The sequence below is a fragment of the Camelus dromedarius genome, chromosome 9 (assembly GCF_036321535.1).
Source record: "Camelus dromedarius isolate mCamDro1 chromosome 9, mCamDro1.pat, whole genome shotgun sequence".
Taxonomy (NCBI): Eukaryota; Metazoa; Chordata; class Mammalia; order Artiodactyla; family Camelidae; genus Camelus; species Camelus dromedarius.
In genome coordinates, this window is record NC_087444.1 from 17,321,020 (window position 1) to 17,345,652 (window position 24,633).

Below are 24,633 nucleotides of genomic sequence, written 5' to 3' on the forward strand. Positions count from 1 at the left end.
TCCTGCCTCCATGACGAAGTGTTCAATGCTAAGAGGACAAGAGTGGTGACACGCAAAGTGGACGTGCTTACTCTCCAGAGGGGCTGTGCCAGGAAGCAAACAGTGTTCAGTAAGTGGCATCATTGGCAGACGGGTTGGCCTGAGTTTAATGATGAGGAAGGGGTCAGACAACTGCAGAATGTAGACCTTTGAGCCAGACAACTGACCTGTGTTCTGCACACAAGTCAATGTCACCACCATTAAAGACAACCACAGAAAGGTGAGGAGAGGGTTTGGGTTCAAAAGGACTAAAGAAATACAGCAGCACAATCTCTTTAGTTCTTTGGAACCCAAAACATCTCTTCTCCTTTCTGTCATCTAATTTGTGGAGGCATTGCCTGTTTAAAAAACACAGGCCACTTGTCCTGTTCAGTGGTCTAGATTCTGCAGTTGTCTGATAACTACCTCATGACGAAACTCAAGCGAAACCTTTTCAGCACGGACACTGCATGGTTAATGCCACCTGCACCGAGCACAGCCCATCTGGTGGCAAAGATTGTCCAGGCTGACATGTTGCCTTCTTCCAGCTGCTCCAGATGCCAGTGTGTGCAGGATGGCAATTCACAGAAGCAAGCGTTAAAGTCTCTCACAGCTGTGCATCCATCTAAGCACTGGTCTCCTTAGCACTGGGTCACATTTGGGGACTGATGCCTGGGATTTCTCCCATCAAATCAGTCCTTTGGAGTAAAAATCATGGATTGTGGCTGGTGATTGTGATGTTGATTCTCAGCAAAGCATCCCTGCAGTGTTCAGTTTGGACTTTAACCGGATTTTCTGTTGCAGATAGTTTACATCTAGTGGGAAAGGTAAATTTGATGATGTGGTTTCTTCAAATTGGCAAAATCTTTTCAGAGTACCGAAAATAATGCGTAACTGTGAAAGAGAGACAGGGGAGAGATGGAGAGACATAGGAGAGATAGAGAGAGGGACAGAGAGAGAGACAGAGGGATCAAATGTGGGTCTTTGTTGGGTTCTGCTGACGGCTGAGCCTGGAGGGATGACCACATGGTGACAAGAGTCAGGAGCAGGCTGGGATCCTCTTGAGAGGAGGGGCTGAAGGGGGAGCCCGAGGCTGGTGCTGAAGGGAAAAGGGAGATCCACGAGTTAGAAGAAATACCTCCTGAAGCAAACGTGCAGACTGTGGTGCAGAATCTAGGGACCCCTGTCCTCACCCCACCTGTGCTTGGGGATACGCCAGCTCAAAGCTGCTGCAGAGTCTTAGCCAGATCCCCCCACTGGTTCCTCAGACTTTTGATTCCCCTTCATCTGGACCGAAGTGATACCTTTCTTACATGTCCCAGGAGGGATGTGCTGAGCATCCCTCATATACATTCAGAAACAGACTGCTGTCTGGAGCAAGGATCCTTGGGACACCCCTATCCTGGTTCCTGATATCCCACCAAATCCATAGTCCATTTAACCCCTACATGCATGTCAGCAGAGCTTTGAAAAATACTGATGCCGAAACCTCACCCCAGAACTTCAGAATCACAGTGTCGAGGGGTTGGGTCAAGCCATTCGTGTTACATAGATCCAAGCTCACCCAGGTTATTCGTGACGGCAGAATTTACAGCCACCCACTAGCCCTGCACTGCCTCACACCATTCTCTTTCCGTCGCTTCATTACTTCCACCATGAACCCCTTTCCCACTGGCCATAAACATTTTCTCACCTTCCTTCGGATAGTCTAGAGTTAATCACTTGCCTTCTGAAATTCCCTTGCCTGAGCCACTGATCTTCTTGTATCCTGTATATCTCCGTCTTCATAAATCTGCCCCAAGTTAATTCACTATGATGCTTTCCTAGACTCCTTGGCCTAAGACTCCAACTCAGTTCATTTTTTTCTGCACTTTACTGAACATGTAGACGGAGTCATGTGAGTAAAAGGAAGAGAGGTCTGAAACCCTAGGCACGTCATTGTCTTTGCATTCTGCAATCACTTGGCCTCTGTCTCTGCTTTAGGTCAATGTCCCTTTAGGTTGCCATCTATTGTCCTCCACCTAATGCCGGCTCCACTGAGGCCCTGGAAGCCCCATGGACATTAACCCAGAGCTGAGCACCAGAGGTGAGAAACCTGACCCCAGGCCTGTGCAGCATTCCCACCTAGGCCTGAGGTTCTTATTTAGTTTTTGTAATCAGGGTTCTCATTCCTCAGTTACATCACTTTTTATTCACGTGGAGACGTCGAGGAGTCAATGTTGTCCTAGGTGTGTTCTGCAGAAGCCAACCCATGTGCATGTGAATCATTAAGACAATGATTCTGGAAGAGGCAGTGGAGTGGAGGGAGGGAGGGCCGGGAAAGAAAGGCAATGAAACCAAGACAGTGTGTGATTTCAGGCAAAGAACCCCGTGTTCAGGGGCCTAAATGATGCTCTTCTGATGAGGAGGACCTCGGGGCCGGGCTTCCCTGTAGCTAGGAGTAGAGGTGAGAAGGAATACCAGGGCAGCAGTGGCAGGAACACAGCAGAGTTCACAGTAGAAACAGCAAATGGGGAAGGAAGGGCCTGGCAGGGTGGCAACTCCCACGGAAAACAGAGGAAAGAGCAGACAGAGGGAGGATCAACTGTTAAGTGAACGAACAACAAAGAGGACAAACTAGTGGAGTTTGAGGTATAATCTTAGATGAGGAGCAACAGGGAAGACGTGCATGGAAGGCCTAGATGTGATTACCTCTGTCCCCTACGCTTGAAGGCCAGGGAACCTGCATGCTATTCTCCACTTGCTGCGCAGCAGTTTTCTTCGCAGAATCTTCTGCTTCAGGACACTGGAGGCATTACTGTTGCTAGAGACTTGACGTTCATGCTGGCTGGCAGCTGAGCCCTCGCCCTCCACCTTGGGAGGGATCTTCATTCCGATGGAAGCATCCAAACCCAGCTCTGAAGATAAAACCACAGAAAACAGGATGCATTGTTATTCAGGATATTACAATGACTTCCTCCTCCAGCCAAGAGGAACATCAAGTAAGGAACGTGTCCAGGAACAAGAGAGGCCATCTGAACGTCCCTGCCAGGTGAAGCCAGTGGAGACACCTTGGTATTTTTCTCTTTTGTTGACCGTCCCCAAACTGTGCAGTGCTGGTAAGACTGCCAGGAGGCAAACATGTTCTCACTGCCAAAAAACTGTTTTTTAAGAAAAATAGAATTGACGAAAACGGAAAGTTCCTAGGTAGAAAAGACAAGGCAACGCAATCAGGGCAGTCAGAGGTTGTACTATTGGGACAGAAGTGACTGCAGAAAGTAAGCAAAGTCAATGTTGAAAGTAAACTTCAGGAAAGAAAGAACTGGGGAAGCCTGAAACTGGAAATGTTTACAGATGTGTATCAGTATATGCTTCCCATATATTTGTACATACACTATATATAATGTTTATCATACTCAAGCTAAATAAGACCTGGAAGCTGTGATAAAAATACAACACTCACGTGTGTGTGTGTACAAGGGAAGCAATGGATGATGGCGTTGAGATATTGAATGGATCATTCTAACAGCCTCCGATGAGTTGAAATTGAAAAAGGAAAAATAGACATCAGAGGAATAAGCGAGGGAATCTCTGGTGGTAACATGAACGATTAGATCCGGGGGATTATGAGAATAAAGGGCATTAAAAGTAGCGTTTGCAGCAAAATCTGTCGTGATGCCTGGATTCAAACTCAGGCCTCTGGGGTAAGTGTGCAGGAGAGAGAGTGACTGAGCCAGTGGGGCTGAGTCCTGGCCGAGAATGTGGGAAGCCAAGGTCAAGAAAAAGAGACTAGAGGGAAGGCAAGACAATGAAATCCCACAAGGGCTAATGGCACTTGTCAGGGCCACGCATCCCTAACACCCGCTGAGCACTTCCCATGAGCTCTCTGCACGGTGGCCAGTGGTGCCCCTTCTTCTCTCACCTCCACTCTCCCTATTTCTCAGATGAGGCCACCGCCTGACAGATGAGCACCAGGCGGCCCCAGTCTCCGGGTGGAGATACTAAGAGGAGTAGAGGGTAAGGATGAATACGTCCCAGATGAAATGCATGTGAGGGTATGAAAGCTCATTGAAGAAAATCAGAGAAGAGTCGGATCATGATAAGAAAACCGAGGACATGGCCATGGAGATGAGTGGAGAGGACAAATTAAATGGAGCATCATAGAAGAAACTGAGTGGCTCACCTTATCTATGAAGGTGGTTCTTTATTTTAAATAAAGGGCTAAAAACAGAAAAATTACCTCCGTGTGAAAAGTCAACAGACGATTGAAGTGTGTGGGCAGTTTTCACATTGCTACTAAACATTACTAATGCACTGTTACTGAGAGCACGTGACAGGGGAAAACTGGCTTGAGGATGGGCGATGAGAAGAGAACTCTGGCAAACGTGCCATTCTGAGAAAGCAAGGGGAGACGGAGTCTAGAGAAAGTGGAGACCATCAAAAGTCCTGCACTTCAGCTGAGACAATGCACGTGCAATCATTGTGTAAGTGTTACATCACCAGCAGGATACACGGGTAGACATCACACAGTCACAGGTGTGCTGACGCAGGTTTTACCGAATCACGGACCCTGGGAGCTATGTTTCTTAACACTCCCAACGACCACGGAAGGTAGATTTAACTTCCCGGTGGTCAGATAAGGGAAATGACAAGGGAATACCTCACAAGATAAATAACTTGGTCCCGTTAAAGAACCAGGAATTTGCAAACCCAGGACCTGGGGCAGAGCTGGCCCTAAATCTGCGGCTCCTGCTCACTTCCCTCTGTTAGAGCGTTGGGGATTTTCCGTGGACCTGAAAGGAGCATGGCAGAGGCCTCACTGTCTCCTCCACCCCCAGCTCTGGCACGAGCAGCTCATGGACTAGAGCTCCCTACACCCCTTTTCTTACTTACCTTGCAGGGGCAGCCCTTGGTCAGTGTTGGCTGTGAAGCCCCACACGGTGGAGGGAAGGCCGAGCCTGGCGTTGCCGTCACCACAGTCAAACTGCTGGTCCCGCTGCAGCTGCAGGTGATGGGTCACCTGGGTGCTTGTCTGCAGTTGTGCTTGTGAAGCTTCCATCTCTGACCCTTGGAAACTCAAAGGCCCTTGGCGACGGTCCTCCCAGGAGTCACCTGAAAGCAGAGGACAGTTCAGCAGGACCAATCCAACTTTCCGTTTGTCAGCCCCTCACACAACACCCATTTCTGCTGTTCCTGCCTATCAGGGAAACCACCCAATCAGCCAGACAACAGAGGCAGACATCATGGACATGACGGAGATGTCATTTTGAAGGCTGTGCCTGGGGACGCTGAGATGGCAGGTGCCTGGCAGGAACGTCGCTGAGATCAAAAATCACCCACTTGGGTCCAGAGGGTACTGGATGGCAGCTGAGGTCACGACCATGACTCAGTTATTAGCGACCTTTCCTTGTAGCCTAGAGACAAGATTCTGGCCAGGCCTCAGGGAAGGGAGGACGAGGAATTGTTGATGTCTAATTAGAATAAAGAAACAACAGGAGAAGTAGGGCCCAAAGGCTGCAAATTCCACTAGAAATGGGACTTGGGGACTATAGCACATGGACCAAGTAATGAGAACTCTTCCCACTTCTGGAGCCTTTTCAACTCCATTCCCTGTGTGTTTTGACGACTCGTCCACCCACCACACAGGGATACGTCCCATGACTACGTGTGTCCTGGGTGGGCTGGTGGGTACTGGCACCTGTAAGTAGTGTAGCTGAGGTCTGAGGGCCTTACTGGAAGCTCAGTGTCCAGAAGTGCTACAGAATCAGGACATCTGGTTCTTCAGGGAGATGACACAGTGCACATTCCTTGTATTACACCCCCCTCCAGGGGCACCAGGCACTGCTCCTAATCACACATGTTTACAATTCTACTGTGAAGTGAGTTCATATTCTCAGAGAGTGGGCTAACCAAAGAGCTCAAGTAGCTCATCCAGTCCAGGGCAGGCTCAGGTGGGGTCACGGCCCACGGGGCCTGCTGCACATTGCTGTGGGGCTCCCCTCTCACTACCCCCTGTAGACCCTCCGGCTGAACAAACTTTGTTGAACTGTTTCTTAAACGTGTCTCTCCTGTGTCTTTTACCACGTTGTCTTCCACAGAGAGCACTCTGTCTGAATCTCATCAGTGATTCACCCGACCTCCTTCTAACGGCTTCCTCTGATCCTGTCTCTCCACACTATCAGCGGTCTCACCAGTCTTACTCAGCTTGGGGAAACTTGTCCTCCTCAACCTCCCTACATGAACTCAAATCCTCACCTTGCCTTGACACTCCTGCTTCCTCTGGCCCCTCTTTCTTCAGCACATCACTTCCCACAACCCCCTTGAACAAATCCTCCCTGGACGCAGGCTGCCCTCCTGACACCAGCCCTGCACCTGCGCCTTGTAGAGCTTGCCGGGCTTTTTCCCTAAGCACTGCTCTCTGCCTCGTGTGCCCTTCCCACTTCCTCCAGGCAGAGTTTCTTCATCATTACTCACTGCATTAGGATTCCTAATAAGATTTATTGATAATTCACATGGTCTGAAGGGTAACACCTCTTAAATTAAAAACTTTAATGTGTGAAACAATGCTCAAAACCAGTAAACCCACCCTCAAATGCTATTTTGAATGACAGACTTAAATTATTTTAAAATATCACATCTTAATTTCATCATTTAGTTTCATCTCTCTTTTCCCAACTAATGGCTTTTATTAAACTATGCTCAATATTCTCTGCATTTGCATGGGAAAAGGCAAAATAGTTTATCAAACATCACAAGGAATGCCCAATAGCATTACTTAGGAAAGTAGGGAAAAGCCTCCAATGAAATCTGAATTTGTCCTTAAAGATCAAGTGCTTGTGCTGTGCCTACAGCACTTCTCCCCGGTCAGGGCGGATGGGGCGAAAGAGCAGGTCTCCTGCGGCCCCACTGCCAGAGTCACAGCCGTCCACACTGTTCACAGGCCATGATCAGAGCCCACAAATAGGATGGACCCGAGCATCATTGATGTGTCCCATTCATTCACCTCAGCCCATCCGTGTGGGGGAGGTTGGCCTCTCCTGCCCATGCTGAATGATGGCCTGGCAGGGCCGGGCCACATACCACACATCTCACTTCCCCTCTCTAGCCTGGCTTAATACCAACAGCCTGCACTGGTGCGGGCGGTCCAGGTGACGTAGGGCGTCCTGGGACGAGGAGAAAGGAAAGTTGTCTTACCCACATGATGCCTTTTGCAAAGTAAAGCCCACAGCCTGATTCAAAAGAACACAAGTCTCAGGGCCTGTTTACAGAAATCACTCTCGTAGTGTATACAGGTCATTGGCTACAAAGTCTGTGAGGATAACTGGGGACCCACTAGGAGCCGTGTGCTCTATTCGAGGGAGTACTCACCATGTACAGCAAGCGCTGAGAAGACTCCCTGTTGGTCCCAAGGGAATGAGGCACCTCTGTCAGGCCTACAGGAGTCTGACAGGTCATGGCCAACAGAACTGGTCAAATAACATTCATCCAGTGAGTCCTGTGGGCCTTCATTCTCTTCTACCACCGGCTGCTCACTACTGAGGCTTCTGGGGTCAGGTGCGCTGAGGATTAAACAAAACGGATGAGAGAACACAGGGTCCTAGCTGGGTTTGATGGGAGTGTTAAGGGACTGGTCGCAGAAAACAAATGGAAATTCTCCACAAAGCGAGATATAACAATCCTCCTCCATCTGGGGCCAGAGTGTGCTTACAATGGGAACAGGAGACAGACAGAGCAGGAGGTGGTCCCAGCACTGACCAGAAAAAGAGCTCAGGACGAAGGAGACTGAACTACCTCAGTACACAGTAGTCAGAAGACACACACTCAGAAACTACAAGGGAGGCTTCAACTCTTGCATGAGTTTTGTTGAAATTTACATGCAACAGCTGAGGGAACAAGACTCTGGCAGCATAATCCTGTGTCTCCAATGCCTTTTCTCTACCACTGAGATGTGATATGAATTTTGGTTTTCTAAGTACTTTTCTTGTTATGAAATACTTGTCAGTGGTAAGAACAAAGAGTGAAAGGCAGAAATGCATCTTATGCTGCTTTTAATAAAAACAGAGAAGGAGAGTCCGAGAAATCCTGGACTGATTAGCACCCCTGCATCAACTGAATGCACTTACTCCATTTGAGAGAGATTATCAAAGGGGCTTATAAACGTACAGTTAACATAGACAGCATTGTTAAAGGGACACATTGCGGTTGTCTGAATGGAAGAGTTAGGCATATTCAGCAGTTTCTCATTTCCCTGGATCTGACCTCACCATACATCAACATTAAATTAAGAGCCATGATTCTTCATTATGCTGTAGAGCAGAAATTGACAGAACATTGTAAACTGACTATACTTTGAAATAAATAAATAAAGAGATGATAGATAGATAGACAGACAAATAGATAGATAGATAGATAGACAGACAGATAGATAGCAGAAAGAAAACAATAGACCCCTGAGGCTTCAGAATTACCTGGAACATATTTGGTCTTGTTCCTCTTCTTCCTCAAGAACAGTATGATTTTCTATGGATTAATTCAGACAGGGCAAGAAACATTAAGCAGATCCCCCTACATATGTCAATAGTTAGGTATCCAATACTATCATGGGGAAAAAAATATCACCAGTGGCACAGGAGGATAACGTAAGAATATTCCAGGAGGCCTCAGGCTGCGCCTTCTGGACCTGCCTGGGTTCGCTTTCTTGACCCCTGGGCAGTATCTCCTCACCACAATCACCTTTTCCAGGTCTGAGTCAGAAATGAAATGTATCTTTTCCCCACATAGTCTGTGGAATAGCCCATCTGCATTCTAAAAAGAATACTGTAATATTCAGCCTTCCCTCACCGTATGCTGGCTGCTTTAGCAGAATTTGTACACTGAAAACAACATAATGGTTGGAATCTACAAACCCTAGCATGAAAATGAGCTTTGTGCTAAACAGAAACATCAGCCCTTCATGGAGTGGGGAAATGCTGGGGTCAGCCGCACTTCATGGAAAGATACATGCAAGGTGATAGTAGGGATGTTTGTGTCCTGGTGTTCAGGTGGCTCCTCCACTTAGAGGAGACGGACACTGGGGATGACAGCAGTGACCCCAGGGAAACAACAAATCCAGAGGTGTAGTTAACACTGTCAACATCTTTTGAAGGAAAGAAATTCCAGGGATATTTTAGGGGTATGAACATGAGAACCTTATAAGTAAAAACGACATTTGATGGGAATCATAAAAAAAGACACCTCTGTACAACTGCACAGAGGTGAGTGACATTGTCACACTTGTCTTTGGTTCAGTGACCTATCTTGGGACCCAAGACATAGGCTTCACCTGGGATGAGGAAGAGAGCACCGTTCCCTAACCCGCATGATGTCTGTGCTTAAAACTCAATTCTAGGACCTAAACCTTCTCGATATAAATATACAGAGTCTGCCCACATGGCTGTCATATCTCAGCACCGCCAGAGGTGTGAAGCGCAAAAGACACCAGCTCTACCTGGCAGTGCAGTTGGAGGTTTATCACATCGATAAGAGTACTCACTGGTGACATCCCGAGCATAAGAGAGTTCCAATCCCTCAAATGAGTAGATGGCGGTGCTCCTATAAGGCCAGAAGGAGTCTGACAGGTCAGGAAGAGCTGAGTAAGTCAAATAGGACTCCTCCACTGAGTGCCGTGGGATGTCATCCTCTACCATCTGCGGCAGCTCCGTGCTGAGCCTGGCGGGTAGGGAGACCGAAGATTAACCTAATAGCAATCAGAAATCTAGAGTCCTATCTGCTTTAGATGAACCGTTTAAGGGAGTGGTGAAGGAAGCCAAAGGGTGATCTTTTAAGCAGAAAAAACTGACTGTTTTGGTGAGACAGAGTGTGTGTCTTTGAGGAGCAGGAGACAGAAAGGAGAGGGGGTGCTTAGTGCTCTGGCCAAATAACAGCTGATGAAGAAAGAGACTGATTATCTCTAAACTGCAGAGTCATGACCCATAACATAGACTCATGTAAGAGTGGTTTTCACCCTTTCATTTAAGTTCCACTGACTGCTACATGGAGATTAAGTGTATACTATTGGGGGCACCCTAGTGCCCCAGAAATCTCATGCCGCTAAGGCCTCTTTCTCTCTTTATTGTGGCATGATATAATTATATCACTGTTTGTGTCCACTTCTTGCTATGAAACACATGCCAACAAGCTAACACAAAACAGGCCGAAACCAGATTTGCATCTCACTCTGTAAATGACACCAGAGAGAACAAATGAGTGCACAAAAATCACTGTATCGTAGATCACTTGTTCAACTGAATTGGGTATACACTTGAGAAGTTAATGAGAAATAGGAAACAATATATGTATCCAAATGAAAGCAGAAAACATTACAAAAAAGATAATTCCTGGTTATCAAAGTGGATCATACGCTTGTATTCCTGCTGTTTCCTGGATTAGGGGACTGCAGAAGTCACATTTCATCAACAGCGCACAAATATTCAAAATTACCTGCAGATAGTTGGCTCTACTCCTTTCACCCCATCTTGATCATTTTGGTTTTCTGTAAATGAATTAACAGGACAGTTACACTGGGCAAAACTCATTTACGTATGATCAAAACCATGCCAAAATTAGCACTTTGGCAATGTGTGCAATGTGGTAACAGGGTACTGTGGGAGAAATCTTTCAGGAGGCCCTAGATAGGACCTCATAAGAAGGCACTGGATTTGCTTCTTGAGCCCCTAGATATGTCTCCTTAATATGACAGGATGTCCCCACACTATGTCCTGAGTCTAGGCAAACAGTAACCTCATCCTTTTACCCACAGATCCTGAGGGACTGCCGAGCTACCTCCTAGAAGGCTGCTGTAATATTCAGGATTTTTCAATCTGAAATGCTGTCTCTTATTGGGGTAGATGCATTCTCCATTGACATTAGACTGATGAGCAGAATCTAAACATAGTCTAAACACTCTTCCGTGCCACCAAGAAAGAGTGGGCATTTATAAGGCTGGGTGTTCCAGGACCCTACCTTGCTTCAGAGAACACACCAAAGATGGCAGTGGTGCTTCTGTTCTGGTTTCAGAAGCCTCTGCATAAGATAAGACAAATGGAAGGGACAGACTTGGGTTGACAGAAACAACCAAAGGAGTAATATCTCCAAAGACATAAAGTAAACTGCCAACAGCCTCAGACAAGTATAGAATCTCAGGGACATTGCTTAGGAATGAAAATTAGAGCATTAAATGCAAGATAAGAGATTCATTCAAAATTAGGAGACCGGAAAGTTACTTCCTATGACACAATTGGAGAGCTATATGGGAGTCTGGCAGGACTGTGATGGATCCAGTGATTTGCCAGTGCGACATACATGACTAGGAGTTGAGCCAAGTTCACGAACTCAGGGAATGTGTTACTTTAAAGGAAATTGTATGGAACAGAATAGAGAGCCCAGAAGTAAACCCGTAGAATTACAGTCACTTCATCTTCAACAAAGAAGGCAAGAACACACAATGGAGAAAAGACAGTCTCTTCAGCAAGTGGTGTTGGGGAACCTGGACAGCCACACAGACATCAATGAAGTGAGGACACTCCATCACACTATAAACAAAAATAAACTCACAATGGCTTAATCACTTAGATATATGACAAGACACGATAAACCTCCAAAAAGAAAACATAGGTGAAATATTTTTGACATAAATCTTAGCAATGTTTTCCTGGGGCAGCCTACTCAGGCAATAGAAATAAAAGCAAAAACTAACAAATGGGATGTAGTTAAACTTATAAGCTTTTACACAGCAAAGGGAACCATAAGTGGAAAAAAAACAACAACCTACAGAATGGGAGAAAGTATTTGCAAATGATGCAGCTGACAAAGGTTTCATTTCCACACTATAGAAACAGCACATATAGCTTGATAACAGAAACAACAAAAAACCAAACATGGGCACACGAACTAAAAAGGAACTCTTCACGGAAGGCATACAAATGGCCAATAGGTACATGAAAAAATGCTGAATACTGCTAATTACCAGAGAAATGCAAATCAAAAGTACAGTGAGGTATCACCTCACATCAGTCAGAACGGGCTTTATTAAAAGTTCATAAACCCTAAATGCTGGAAAGGGTGTGGAGAAAAGGGAACCCTCCTACACTCTTGCTGGGCATGTAGTTTGGTGCAGACATTACAGACAACAGTATGGATATTCCTCAAAAAACGAAAAAGAGACTTACCATATGATCCAGGAATCTCACTCCTGGGCATACATCCAGAGGGAAGTCTAATTTGAAAAGACACACGCACCCCGATGTTAATAGCAGCACTGTACACAATAGCCAAGACATGGAAACAACCTTAATGTCCATCCACAGATGACTGGATAAAGAAACTGGTGTATTTATACAATGGAATACTACTCAGCCACAGAAAAGAATAAAATAGTGCCATTTGCAGCAACAAGAATGAATCTGGACATGGTCATTCTAAGTGAAGTAAGCCAGAAAGAGAGAGAAAAGGAACACATGATATCACGCATGTGTGGAATCTAAAAAAGAAAGAAGACACTAATGAAGTTATCTACAAAACAAAGAGAAACTCACAGACATAGGAAAGAAATTATGGTTATTTTAGAGAAAGGGGTTGGGAAGGGATAAATTGGGAATTTGAGATGTGCAAATATTAACTATTATGTATATAAATGAAAACAACAAATTTCTTCTATATAGGACTGGGAACTACATTCAGTATCTTGTAGTAACCGACAATGGAAAAGAATATAAAAAGGAATAAACGTTTATAGATGTATGACTGAAATATTATGCTGTAACCCAAAAATTGACACATTGTAAACTGACTATGCTGCAAATAAATAAGTAAATAAGTAATTAAATAAAGGCAATTTTTGGGCCTGATTCAAAACGATATGTACGCATATAGTCTACACATGACAACGAATTCTCCGAGACAAGACAGATTGTGCGGAGCAAAGATCATGCAGACTACCTGGGAAGTCAGTTCCAATTGCATCTGCTTTAACATGCGAGGAACCACAGGCTACCTCCAGAGCACATAGCACTTTCTGTTCAGGAAATGCAAATTTTCCATCACTGCACTTCTCATAGCAGTCAGAACCTTCCTGGTGAATGGAAGGCGCCAAAACACATTCATCCCGGGACTCCTGGAGCACGTCGTCATTCTGAACCTCCAGTAGATCCATGCTGTGCCAGGTGGGAAAGGGATGACAGAAAATTAAACTCAGACGATTAGACACAGAGTCAGTATATTGATGTAAAGCGGAGATACGGTTCACAAAAAGCCAGGGGGCAGTCCCCTTAAAGAGGGAAATAACTATTCTCCTATGGGTCATGCAGAGTGTGGCCACCATGGGGTGGGAGAGGCAGAGAGCAGCAGGTGCTCCGAGCACTGACCATGCAACCAGCAGTTCAAGGGGCACTTGCACTCTCCCTGTGTGCTCCAGGCATGACACCCAGCAAACACAGACGACTAAAATCTTGGCTCCCACTTTATGCATACTTTGCGTTAAACAATACAGGCAGTGCCCAAGCAAATACAGCTTTTGGAGGAATTACAGACATGCAACTTCTAACTTCAAGGAGTATTATCTCAATATTTTGATATAATTTTGATTTTGATGTTTTTTGTTTGTTTGTTTTCTACACTTGCCGTCAAATACTCATCACCATACTGACAGCAAACAGGCAAAAGCAGATGTGCATCTCACCCTGCTTTTATGCACGGAGGGCAGAACAGCTGACTACAGGGACCCCCAAGTCTGGCTAGTGCTCCTTGGTCAACTCACTGTCCATCACTCAACTTGAGAGATTGTGAAATTCAGACACACACAACTGACACAATGGAAAGAAACAACATTTCTCAGGTGCCTAGTTGGCTGTTGAGTGAATGGATGAAAGACTCATGTTCAGCACGTTCTCTTTTCCCACATCTGAGGTCTTCTGGTGTCACCATGGACATTAACAGCCCGGAAATCTTCAGAATTACCTGGGGGACACTGCCTCTTGTCCAGCTGCTTCGTCACACTCATTCTGATTTTCTGGTAAGAAATTCAGAGACAGCAGGTCAGAATAAACAAGTCATACCTCACACACACCAACTCGCTGAACACAGGTACCACGAGGACATTAATATTCTCAGGGCAACAACAGAATATTTTACGAACGGTATTTCAGGACACTGAAGTCTTCTGAGAATTAGACAGGACTGCTTCCAAGTGCTTGGGGGAAATTCTCTGGCTGATCTGGTTAAGCTTTCTCCCAATACCCCATCGGCTGAGTCTGTAGGTTTCATACTTTATTTTCCCTCAAAGTCCTAGGAATCAGCTGAGTTTCTGTCTACAATTCTTTCTACAATAATGGTTCATCCCATCAGATAATGTGCTTGCTGATATTACGGAGACATTTCTATCTGAGGGAGGATGAATTCTACCGACCTTCAAATTAAAGAGAAAATTTGGGGCTACACAGAAACAATGGGCAATCAAGGCTGGAGGAACTGCCAGAGCCCAGCCGTACTTCATGGGAACATCCAAGCAAGGTAAAGGGACACTTGGTTCTTTCCTGGTTATCAGATTCCAACTTAGCTAAGAGAAGCCAACATGAAGAAGATGAAGACTCGGGCTGAGATCACTGACACCAGAGACACCACTACACCTAACATATAGGCAAGGCTACCAGTCTGTTTGGACAGGCCAAGGAAGGCCAGGGACACTGTCCAAAAAGAACAATTCGATCGTTGTAGCTTGCAAGAAACATTTGACCCAAATGTGTGACAGACACTACCTGTGGATGATCAGCGAAGGTGGGTGACAGGTACTCACAGCTGATTTGGGTCCCATGGCCTAAGTTGGGGTCCAGCGAGTCAGATACAAGGACTGAGCCTTGAAAAGGACCAAGGCTCCCTGGCCAAAATGATGACTGTCTTTCATATCCATCCTTTTCTCTGGGTTAAACCATTATGTGTCACTAGGGTTGACCTTCAGGGGATACTTTCTTCATTGTAGACAGTGTGTGGGGAAGAAAAATAGAAAGGCTACCTAGGAGGTCAGCTGGAATTTCATCTTCTACAACATGGGAGCAAGCACCAGCTACATCTGGAGCATGGCCGACTTTCTCTTCATCAAATGCCAAGTGGCCTTCACTGTCTAGCCGGTTGTAGTCAGGTCCTTCTTGGAGAACTGAAGCATTCAAAACACATTCGTCCTGGGACTCCTGGAGCAGTTCCTCCTTCTCAAATGCCTCGAGCTCCATGCTGTGCCAGGTGGGAAATTGATGACAGAAAATTTAACTAAGAGGATCAGACACCAAGCTGTCCTAGCTGGTTCTGATAGGGGGGCCATAGGGAATGGACACAGAAATCCAGGGGCAGTCCCCTTAAAGAGGGAAATAACTATCCTCCTATGTGTCAAGCAGAGTGTGGCCACCACGGGGTGGAACAAGGAGAGAGCGGCAGGTTCTCCGAGCACTGGCCATGCAAGCAGCTGTTGAAGAAGCAATTGGACTCTCTCTGTGTGCTCCAGGTATGATGCCCAGCAATCACACTGGACTAAAATCTTGGCTCCCACTATTTGCATACATTGCATTGAACTATATAGGCAGTGTCTAAGCAAAAAGAGCTTTTGGAGAAATTACAGACACATAACTTCTAACTTCAAGGAGTATTATCTCAATATTTTGATACAATTTTGATTTTTTTCCTGCTTTCTTCACTTGCAGTCAAATATTCATAACCATACTGACACCAAACAGGCACAAAGCAGATGTGCATCTCACCCTGCTTTTATACACAGAGGGGACAGCAGCTGACTAGAGGGACCCCCAAGTTTGCTAGTTCACCTCGGTCAAATCACTGTCCATGACTCAACTTGAGACATTCAGAAATTCAGACACACACAACTGACACAATGGAAAGAAACAACATTTTTCAAGTGCCTAGTTGGCTGTTGAGTGAATGGATGCAAGAGTCATATTCAGCACGTTGTCTTTCCCTTGGATCTGAGTTCTTCTGGGGTCACCACTGACATTAACAGCCCGGAAATCTTCAGAATTACCTGGCGGACACTGGCTCTTGTCCAGTTGCTTCGTCACACTCATTCTGATTTTCTGGTAAGAAATTTGAGACAGCAGGTCACAATAAACAATTCACCCTCCCACAGGCCAACTCAGTGAACACAGGTAACATAGAAATGTTAATCTCCTCAGGGCAACAATAGAATATGCTATGAAAGGTATTTCAGGAAGCTGAAGTCTTAGGAGAATTAGGCAGGACTGCTTCCGAATGCTTGGGGGAAATTCTCTGGCTGATCTGGTTGAGCTCTCTCCTAATATCCCATCTGCTGAGTCTTCGAGTTAATAGTATATTTTCCCAAAAGGTCCTAAAAATCAGCTGAGGTGCTTCTAGAAGTCTTTCTACAATATTGATTCGTCCCATCAGATAATGTCGTTGCTGATGCTATGGAGGAATTTCTGCTTGAGACTAGATGAACGCTACCGACATTCATATCGAGGAGACGATTTGGGGCTACACAAAAACAATGGGCATTCAAGGCTGGAGGGATTGCCAGAGCTCACCCTTACTTCATGGGAACATCCAAGCTAGGTAAAGGGACACTTGGTTCTTTCCTGGTTTTCAGATTCCAACTTAGCTAAGAGAAGGCAACATGAAGAAGATGAAGACTCGGGCTGAGATCACTGACACCAGAGACACCACTTCACCTAACATATAGGCAAGGCTACCAGTCTGTTTGGACAGGCCAAGGAAGGCCAGGGACATTGTCCAAAAAAACAATTCGATCGTTGTAGCCTGCAAGAAACATTTGACCCAAACGTCTGACAGACACTTCCTGTGGATGATCAGCGAAAGTGGGTGACAGTTAGTCACAGCTGATTTGAGTCCCATGGCCTAACTTTGGGTCTAGCGAGTCAGATACAAGGACTGAGCCTCGAAAAGGACCAAGGCTCCCTGGCCAAAATGATGACTGTCTTTCATATCCATCCTTTCTTCTGGGTTAAACCATTATGTGTCACTAGGGTCGACCTTCAGGGGAGACTTTCTTCATTGTAGACAGTGTGTGGGGAAGAAAAATAGAAAGGCTACCTGGTAGGTCAGCTGGAATTTCATCTTCTGCAACATGGGAGCAAGCACCAGCTATTAGCGGAGCATGGCCGACTTTCTCTTCATCAAATGCCAAGTGGCCTTCACTGTCTAGCCGGTTGCAGTCAGATCCCTCTTGGATAACTGAAGGATTCAAAACACATTCATCCTGGGACTCCTGGAGCACTTCCTCCTTCTCAAACGCCTCGAGCTCCATGCTGTGCCAAGTTGGAAAGGGATGACAGAAAATTAAACTAAGTGGATCAGAGACCAAGCTGTCCTAGGTGGTTCTGAGAGGGGAGGCAAAGGGAATGGACACAGAAAGCCAGGGGGCAGTCCCCTTAAAGCGGGAAATAACTATCCTCCTATGTGTCAAGCAGAGTGTGGCCACCATGGGGTAGGAGTGGGAGAGAGCAGCAGGTGCTCCGAGCACTGCCCATGCAAGAAGCTGTTCAAGAAGCACTTCGATTCTCCCTGTGTGCTCCAGGCATGATGCCCAGCAAACAAACAGGACTAAAATCTTGGCGCCCAATTTTGCATACATTGCATTGAACTATACAGGCGGTGCCCAAGCAAGTAGAGCTCTTGGAGGATTTACAGGCATGTAACTTCTAACTTCAAGGAGTATTATCTCAATATTTTGAAATAATTTTGATTTTTTTTTTATGTTTTCTTCACTCGCAGCCAAATACTCATCACCATACTGAGGTCAAACTGGCACAAAACATATGTGCATCTCACCCTGTATTATCCACAGAGGGGACAGCAGCTGACTACAGGGACCCACAAGTCTGGCTAGTGCACCTTGGTCAAATCACTGTCCATGACTCAACTTGAGACATTCAGAAATTCAGACACACACAACTAACACAATGGAAAGAAACAACATTTTTCAAGTGCCTAGTTGGCTGTTGAGTGAATGGATGCAAGAGTCATATTCAGCACATTGTCTTTCCCTTGGATCTGAGTTCTTCTGGGGTCACCACTGACATTAACAGCCCGGAAATCTTCAGAATTACCTGGCGGACACTGGCTCTTGTCCAGTTGCTTCGTCACACTCATTCTGATTTTCTGGTAAGAAATTTGAGACAGCAGGTCACAATAAACAATTCACCCTCCCACAGGCCAACTCAGTGAACACAGGTAACATAGAAATGTTAATCTTCTCAGGGCAACAATAGAATATGCTATGAAAGGTATTTCAGGAAGCTGAAGTCTTAGGAGAATTAGGCAGGACTGCTTCCGAATGCTTGGGGCAAATTCTCTGGCTGATCTGGTTGAGCTCTCTCCTAATATCCCATCTGCTGAGTCTGTCGAATTAATAGTATATTTTCCCAAAAGGTCCTAAAAATCAGCTGAGGTGCTTCTAGAAGTCTTTCTACAATATTGGTTTGTCCCATCAGATGATGTGGTTACTGATGCTACGGAGGAATTTCTGCTTGAGACTAGATGAATGCTACTGACATTCATATCAAGGGGACAATTTGGGGCCTCACAGAAACAATGGGCATTCAAGGCTGGAGGGATTGCCAAAGCTCACCCTTACTTCATGGAAACATCCAAGCAAGGTAAAGGGACACTTGGTTCTTTCCTGGTTTTCAGATGGCTACTTAGCTAAGATAAGCCAACATCACAAAGATGAAGTCTCGGGCTGAGTTCAGTGAAACCAGAGACACCACCTCACCTAACACAGAGGCAAGGCTACCAGTCTGTTTGGACAGACAAAGAAAGGCCAGGGACATTGTTCAAAAAGAAGAATCAGACCACTGTAGCTTGGAAGACAAATTTGACACAAACTATCTCTGACAGACACTTCCTGTGGATGTCCACCCAAGGTGGGTGACAGGTTCTCAACCCTGATTTCGGTCACGTGGCCTGACTTTGCGTCCAGGGTGACAGATACATGAAGTGGGCCTAGAAAGGGATCAAGGCTCCCTGGTACATACGATATCTGTGTTTCACAATCCATCCTTTTCTCTGGGTTAAACCAATATGTGTCACTAAGGTCGACCTTCAGTGAAGACCTTCTTCAGTCTAGACAGTGTGTGGGGAACAAAACTAGAAAGGATACCTGGGAGGTCAGCTGGAATTGGATCTTCTGCAACATGGGAGCAAGCACCAGCTACATCCGGAGCACGGCTGACTTTCTCTTCATCAAATGGCAAGTTGCCTTCACTGTCTAGCCGGTTGCAGTCAGATCCTTCTTGGAGAACTGAGGGATTCAAAACACATTCATCCTGGGACTCTTGGAGCAACTCCTCCTCCAACTCCTCTTGCTCAATGCTGTTCCAGGTGGGAAAGGAATGACAGAAAATTCAACCATGAGCATCCGTCCCCTTGTTGTCATTACTGATTTTGCTGCAGGGCATAGGAACTATTCATGAAATGCAAACTTATCATTCCTCATAAAGAGGGAAGTAACTATCCTTCTGTATGTGAAGCAGAGTCTGGCTGTCACGGGGTGGGAGAGGGAGAGAGCAGTAGTTGTTCGGTGCGCTGCCCACATGACATGTGATGAGAAATGACACCCAAACATCCCAGTGTGGTCCTTTCGTGATCATGAAGCACAAGTGAACTGCCACAGCATGTGCTACTGCCATGTGCCTCTGTCATATGCAGTTTAAGTTAATGTAGCCAAGTGAGTATGAGCGTTAAGGTATTGTAGAGCCTCAGAGATATTCTGCCTTCAATTTACGAATAAAATTCCTCTAAAGCCTTTCTCATACTAGTGTCACGTGGCAACTACAGGTTTTTCTAGACACTTCAACTGGTGTTTAATTCTTTGAGTTACTTCTTTACTGATTCCGTTGCTATCTTCCTTCCTAACAAGCACCTAAGAACTGTGTACAAACAGTTCTTTATCTCATCTTGGTGTTCATTTAGGAGAGTATGCATATTCTCTGTGTGTGCAGGGAACCCTAAAGGTGGTACATTACCTTGGGCCATACCTACAAGTGCCACAGAGACAACAGACAGCCAAGTTAAAGGGCCACTTCCCTGTTGGTTGGGTTGAAGTCAATCGATGCAATCTGCAGGTTTTCTTTTCTCACATCTGGTACATGAGACTCTCTCGCCCTCATGGGTTCATCTTTCTTCTACCCTCTCCATACTTTACCTACCCATTACCGGCTCCTAAGACTTCATGATTACCTGGGGGTGAGTGTTTCTTCTTCTAGTTCATCTTCCTCATCTTCATGAATTTCTGCAAACAAATTCAGAAATATCCAGTCAGCTTTTCCCCACTTCACCAACTACAATCCTAATGGTTGTATGGCCACGGGGACATAAATCACTATGTATGTGTCAGTGCGGTGCTAAAGTTCTAGTGCACTGTCTTTAAATGATTGGCCTGGTCCACATGTCTGATCCATCATTCAGTGTGACCCCAAACTGCTGGATGGTCATCATGACCCCTCTGCCTGACAAGGGGCAAACATTCAAATGGTCTTCTGTTCCCTATATCACTGTACAAGTGTCCACCTGCCATCTCAACGTCTACAACTCTTTCATCCATCCGGCCACTAATTTCTCCCTAGACACAGGCTCTGCACCCCTTACGGCTCTCCCATACATCCCCTGCTTTGTCTAAGAAGAGAGAAACAACCGTGTCCCACATGCCTCCATCTGACAACATCATGGGACATTCCTAAGGCCTCTGAGTGTTACCAAGGGAAATTCTCTCCATGGAAAAGGTATAGTGAAACAAATTTCCCAACACAAGTTCGACAACATTAAGTGCCCAATCCAACCCTACAAAGTGCAGGGCTTCCCTTTTTCTGAGCTGATTCATGAACATTCCCAGATTAGTCACTGCAGTACCATCAACAGATTATTTGACCCATTTTACAGAAGAGGAAACAGACAGTGAAATAGGAAAATCCAATCACTCGCTCACAGTCAGGAAAGACAACACTCAGGCTGGGGTCAGGCCACTTTGATGCAAAGCCCAGGGCTCTTTCTGCTCCCACAAGCTATGCCCAGTCACATCTTCCTTTCTGTGCTTTAACCCTGGGGGATGCTGTCTCGTCCCGAAGGCTACCATCCATCAGAGGGGAAGCAGACAGTTGAAACACTGTGACCTCCAGCCTGCGCATTTCTCCTCTGTCCTCCCACTCAGCCAGTCCTGGTCCTGTCAGAGTCCCCAAAATGAAACATGGACACAAGACACTTGTTAAAATCATTCCTAGTGGAGGTGAGGAGTCTCTTATGAGCCAAGAAACTTTGCATGAGAGGCTCAGGGCTATCAGAGCCTGGGGCCACTTTACCTGGGCTGAGCTTGCGGGCAAGGCGCTCTGCCAGCCTGCATCCCTCGGTCAGCTGCTCTCGGAAGCCCTGGCCCGGGTTGTTGTCAAGGTCATTGTGGGTGAGGACGTCCCTGAGTTGTTGGATGAGCAGGATAGAGTCTTCTCTCCCGTCCCATAATTTCTGCCGTAACTGGGTCAGCTCTCGTGCCTGAGAGCAAATTAGGGTATCGTATTCCCTAACATGAGAGAGAAGAAATGATGTTAAAATGCATAGTTGGACGATAGACGATTAGAGGTTTCGAAGGCAATTCTGTGAGAACATCCCCGAGGCGCGAGCCCTCAGAGCAGAATTCTGGCACATATGGGGGACCTTCCTGTGGCAAAGAGGAGAAAAATGGTATAACTGAGGCATCCTCCGTATCAGAGATGCTCCTCTAGGATTCCGTCACATCCCATTCATCTTCTTCTGGAAACTAAATCTAATGTTTTCCTAAGCCTCCTTCATCAAGATGTCCGTTGAGGGTCTCACTGAGCCATGCCCATTTCCATATAAAGATCCACATGGGGCATACTGGGCAGTGAATGTCACAAAGTCATACATGGGGTGGACAGGCCCAGCTGGTGAGAAGTGGAAAGAACAGGAGAATAAGAGGGTCAAGGGAGGATGACAAGGTGTAGTCATCCAGGAAGGGACTGTGATTCAGAGGTAAATGAGGTACTGGTTGCACAACATGGTGAAGGTTCCAAAGGCCACTGAGTTGTTCACTGGATTTGAATCTGCTGAGTTTCACGTAATGTGATGAACATTTCTGCACTCTCCTGGCCCAAAGTTGCTCGTGGCCCCACTTCAGAGAGGCCTACACCTTCCACCAGCCTCCCTGCACAGAGCCCTCCTTACCTGAACCTCTCCTCAGCTAGCACTGGCTTCTCTGCCAGCTTCTCTGCCAGCTGCTCTGCCAACTTCACCACCCGGAACTGCAGCTTCTCCCCCAGCACGGATTCAATGATGTCCTTGTACTCTTCACACTCTGAGGAAACAGAGATGCTGCCTCAGGGGAAAGCTGCACCCCCTGCTGTGGTCACTGCCTTCAAGGGAGGAGCTAGGGTCCATCCCAAGGGCAGAGGTAACTGCGGTAGCAGGCTGTAGGCAGGGATTTCCACATCTGATTCCTCAGCCTCCCCACTGCGTGGCATTCAGTTACTCCCCATTTTAGAGCTGGGGAAAGAGAAGCTGCAAGGCACAGAAGGGAACTAGACAGACTAACTGCCATTAGGAAAGGTCAGAAGTCACAGTCCCTGAGACTGACCGTGAATCATGGGCCAGTCTAACAAGACTTGCAACCTCGGAGGTGAAACACTGAGCAGGGGCATGAGGCGGTGGCTTCTTGTGTGGTTGGGGTGGACCCTAGGACTAAGGGACTGATGGTTCCCTTGTGCAGGGATTTCAGTACTGAGGAAGTACCTCAGAGGTTAAAAAAAAAAAATTCATCTGGATACACTTGTGTGAAATATGTTGCTTTAAACTGTGAGGACCTGAAAGACATGAGCCGAAATACTAGGATGATGTGTGTTAGTAGAAGCAGTAGTACTAGGACCTGCGTTTACAATGTACCAGGCAGTGTTGTAAGAGTTCTAGAACAATTTACTGACTATTTATTCCATCTCAAACATGCAGCAGCACTGGGTGGACAGAGAGGAAAACCGAGGCACAGAAAGACATGCAGCGTGGATGTGCGCCGAGGGAGCCTGGCCCAGAGTCTGTGTTCTTCATCTCTGCACTGTGTGACCTTGACACCAAGGTCCTGGGGGATACCCTTTTCCTTCTTCACCTTCACAACATGGTTCTTAAATTATGATAGGATGATAAGGAAAGATGTAAAGAAAACATAGTTTATCTTTTCCCCAAAGTGCACCTCTTCACTTTCTTAAATAGCAGGCTTCACATTTAGTTTCTCTGTTTCAGTCATTTTTCATTAAGTATACCCTAACCATTGGTTTACTGAAAATCAATTGTAAGCAAATGACACAAACCCAGAGTTGTCCAGATTCCTCCAATCATCTTGTTGTGTATTTCCCCCGAGTCCTCAGGATTCCTTTTGTCACTACACACCCCTCCTACTGAACAGGCAACTGTGCTTCGAAATACCAGGATGACTGTGGGAGCGAATGGCCTGCCCCACATACCGGCGTGGGTTTTCCTAGCAATGGTATTCACTCCCACTTACCCTCATTCTCATTTTCGCCACATGTCTCATGATCCAACTTTCAGGGTCACCTGGATTTCCTGCTGACACACATCACTGAAGTTTCACCAGCACAGGAAGAGACAGATTGGGTGATGCAGATTATCTAATTTCCCCAGAGGACATCCGGAGTCTCCCCACAGGGTGTCGCATGACTTCCTGGGACTCAGGAAGGAGACCCTGCACCCAGGAAACACAGCCTCCCGCTCACCAGGGAGCCCCTGTCTTGATGGCATCACTCATGGAGACCATGGTTTCCATGAGGAGCTGACTCATCTTTAGTTCTTTCAAAGCAGGTACTATCACCTGCTTCCCCCAGAGTGTGCTGTCACCACGTGACCCCAGTGTAACTGGCACAGTACTTTGCCACTGCGACCTCAGGGATGCTTGTACTGAAGGAAGTCATTAGTGCCAGATGTTTAGCCAACAGTGATGCAGGACCAAATACAATTCAGAAAAGATTCCAATTGACAGGGTTTAGCTTGTTCTAGAGAGATATCAATAGGCATCAATAAGTGGAATGTTAACTCTAGTCTCACACTACAGCTCACCACACGCCTGGACAATTTGCTCAACGCTTTATGCCTCAGTTTGCCATCCTCAGTGACTTGAGGGTCAGATAGCTACTTCTGCCTTTCCTGCCTTGTTTGTGGTCAGCATGACACTTATACTGACAAAGGGGTGCAAGATAAAGTCTGGAGAGTTTCAGTTTCTGAGAGGGAAGAAAGTGATCATTCACCAGGTGGTGACCACGACCCTCAGGACTTACTGTATTTCTGCAGCTGGTTGGCCAGGCAGTATGTAGTAGCTTGGCATACAAGGAATTTCTGGGTGAGATCTCGGAAGTCCTGCTTCTGTTTGGTCAGCTCTAAGTGCAGCTCCTGGTTGATCTCCAGCACTGTAAGTTCTGCCCTCGGACCACACGAAGCGCCAAGAGATCCTGCCATGATGACGTGTGGCAGAACAGGTAGAGCGGGGGACTGGGGAGAAGAAACCCAGCATATGATGGATTAAAAACAATTGAAACCACATAAGTTTAATCAGGATTG

At 46.2% G+C, this 24,633-nt stretch overlaps 2 protein-coding genes across 2 annotated transcripts; both read right to left on the reverse strand.

The window, feature by feature from the left end:
• Positions 1-1,010: 1,010 nt before the first annotated feature.
• Positions 1,011-13,066, reverse strand: LOC135322009 (neuroblastoma breakpoint family member 4-like). Its single transcript, XM_064488836.1, has 9 exons — positions 12,973-13,066; positions 12,204-12,250; positions 10,477-10,528; positions 9,530-9,705; positions 8,466-8,517; positions 7,366-7,556; positions 4,891-5,109; positions 2,710-2,915; positions 1,011-1,117 (listed from the first exon to the last, which is right to left on the reverse strand). The coding sequence occupies exons 2-8, from the start codon at positions 12,232-12,234 to the stop codon at positions 2,719-2,721; spliced, it is 918 nt and encodes a 305-aa protein (XP_064344906.1). The 5' UTR covers positions 12,235-12,250; positions 12,973-13,066; the 3' UTR covers positions 1,011-1,117; positions 2,710-2,718.
• Positions 12,908-24,633, reverse strand: LOC116151732 (neuroblastoma breakpoint family member 6-like protein). Its single transcript, XM_064489985.1, has 7 exons — positions 24,354-24,633; positions 22,240-22,369; positions 21,363-21,577; positions 20,248-20,299; positions 19,169-19,380; positions 13,990-14,041; positions 12,908-13,187 (listed from the first exon to the last, which is right to left on the reverse strand). Exons 1-7 carry the CDS (start codon positions 24,529-24,531, stop codon positions 12,908-12,910), a joined length of 1,119 nt encoding a protein of 372 aa, XP_064346055.1. The 5' UTR covers positions 24,532-24,633.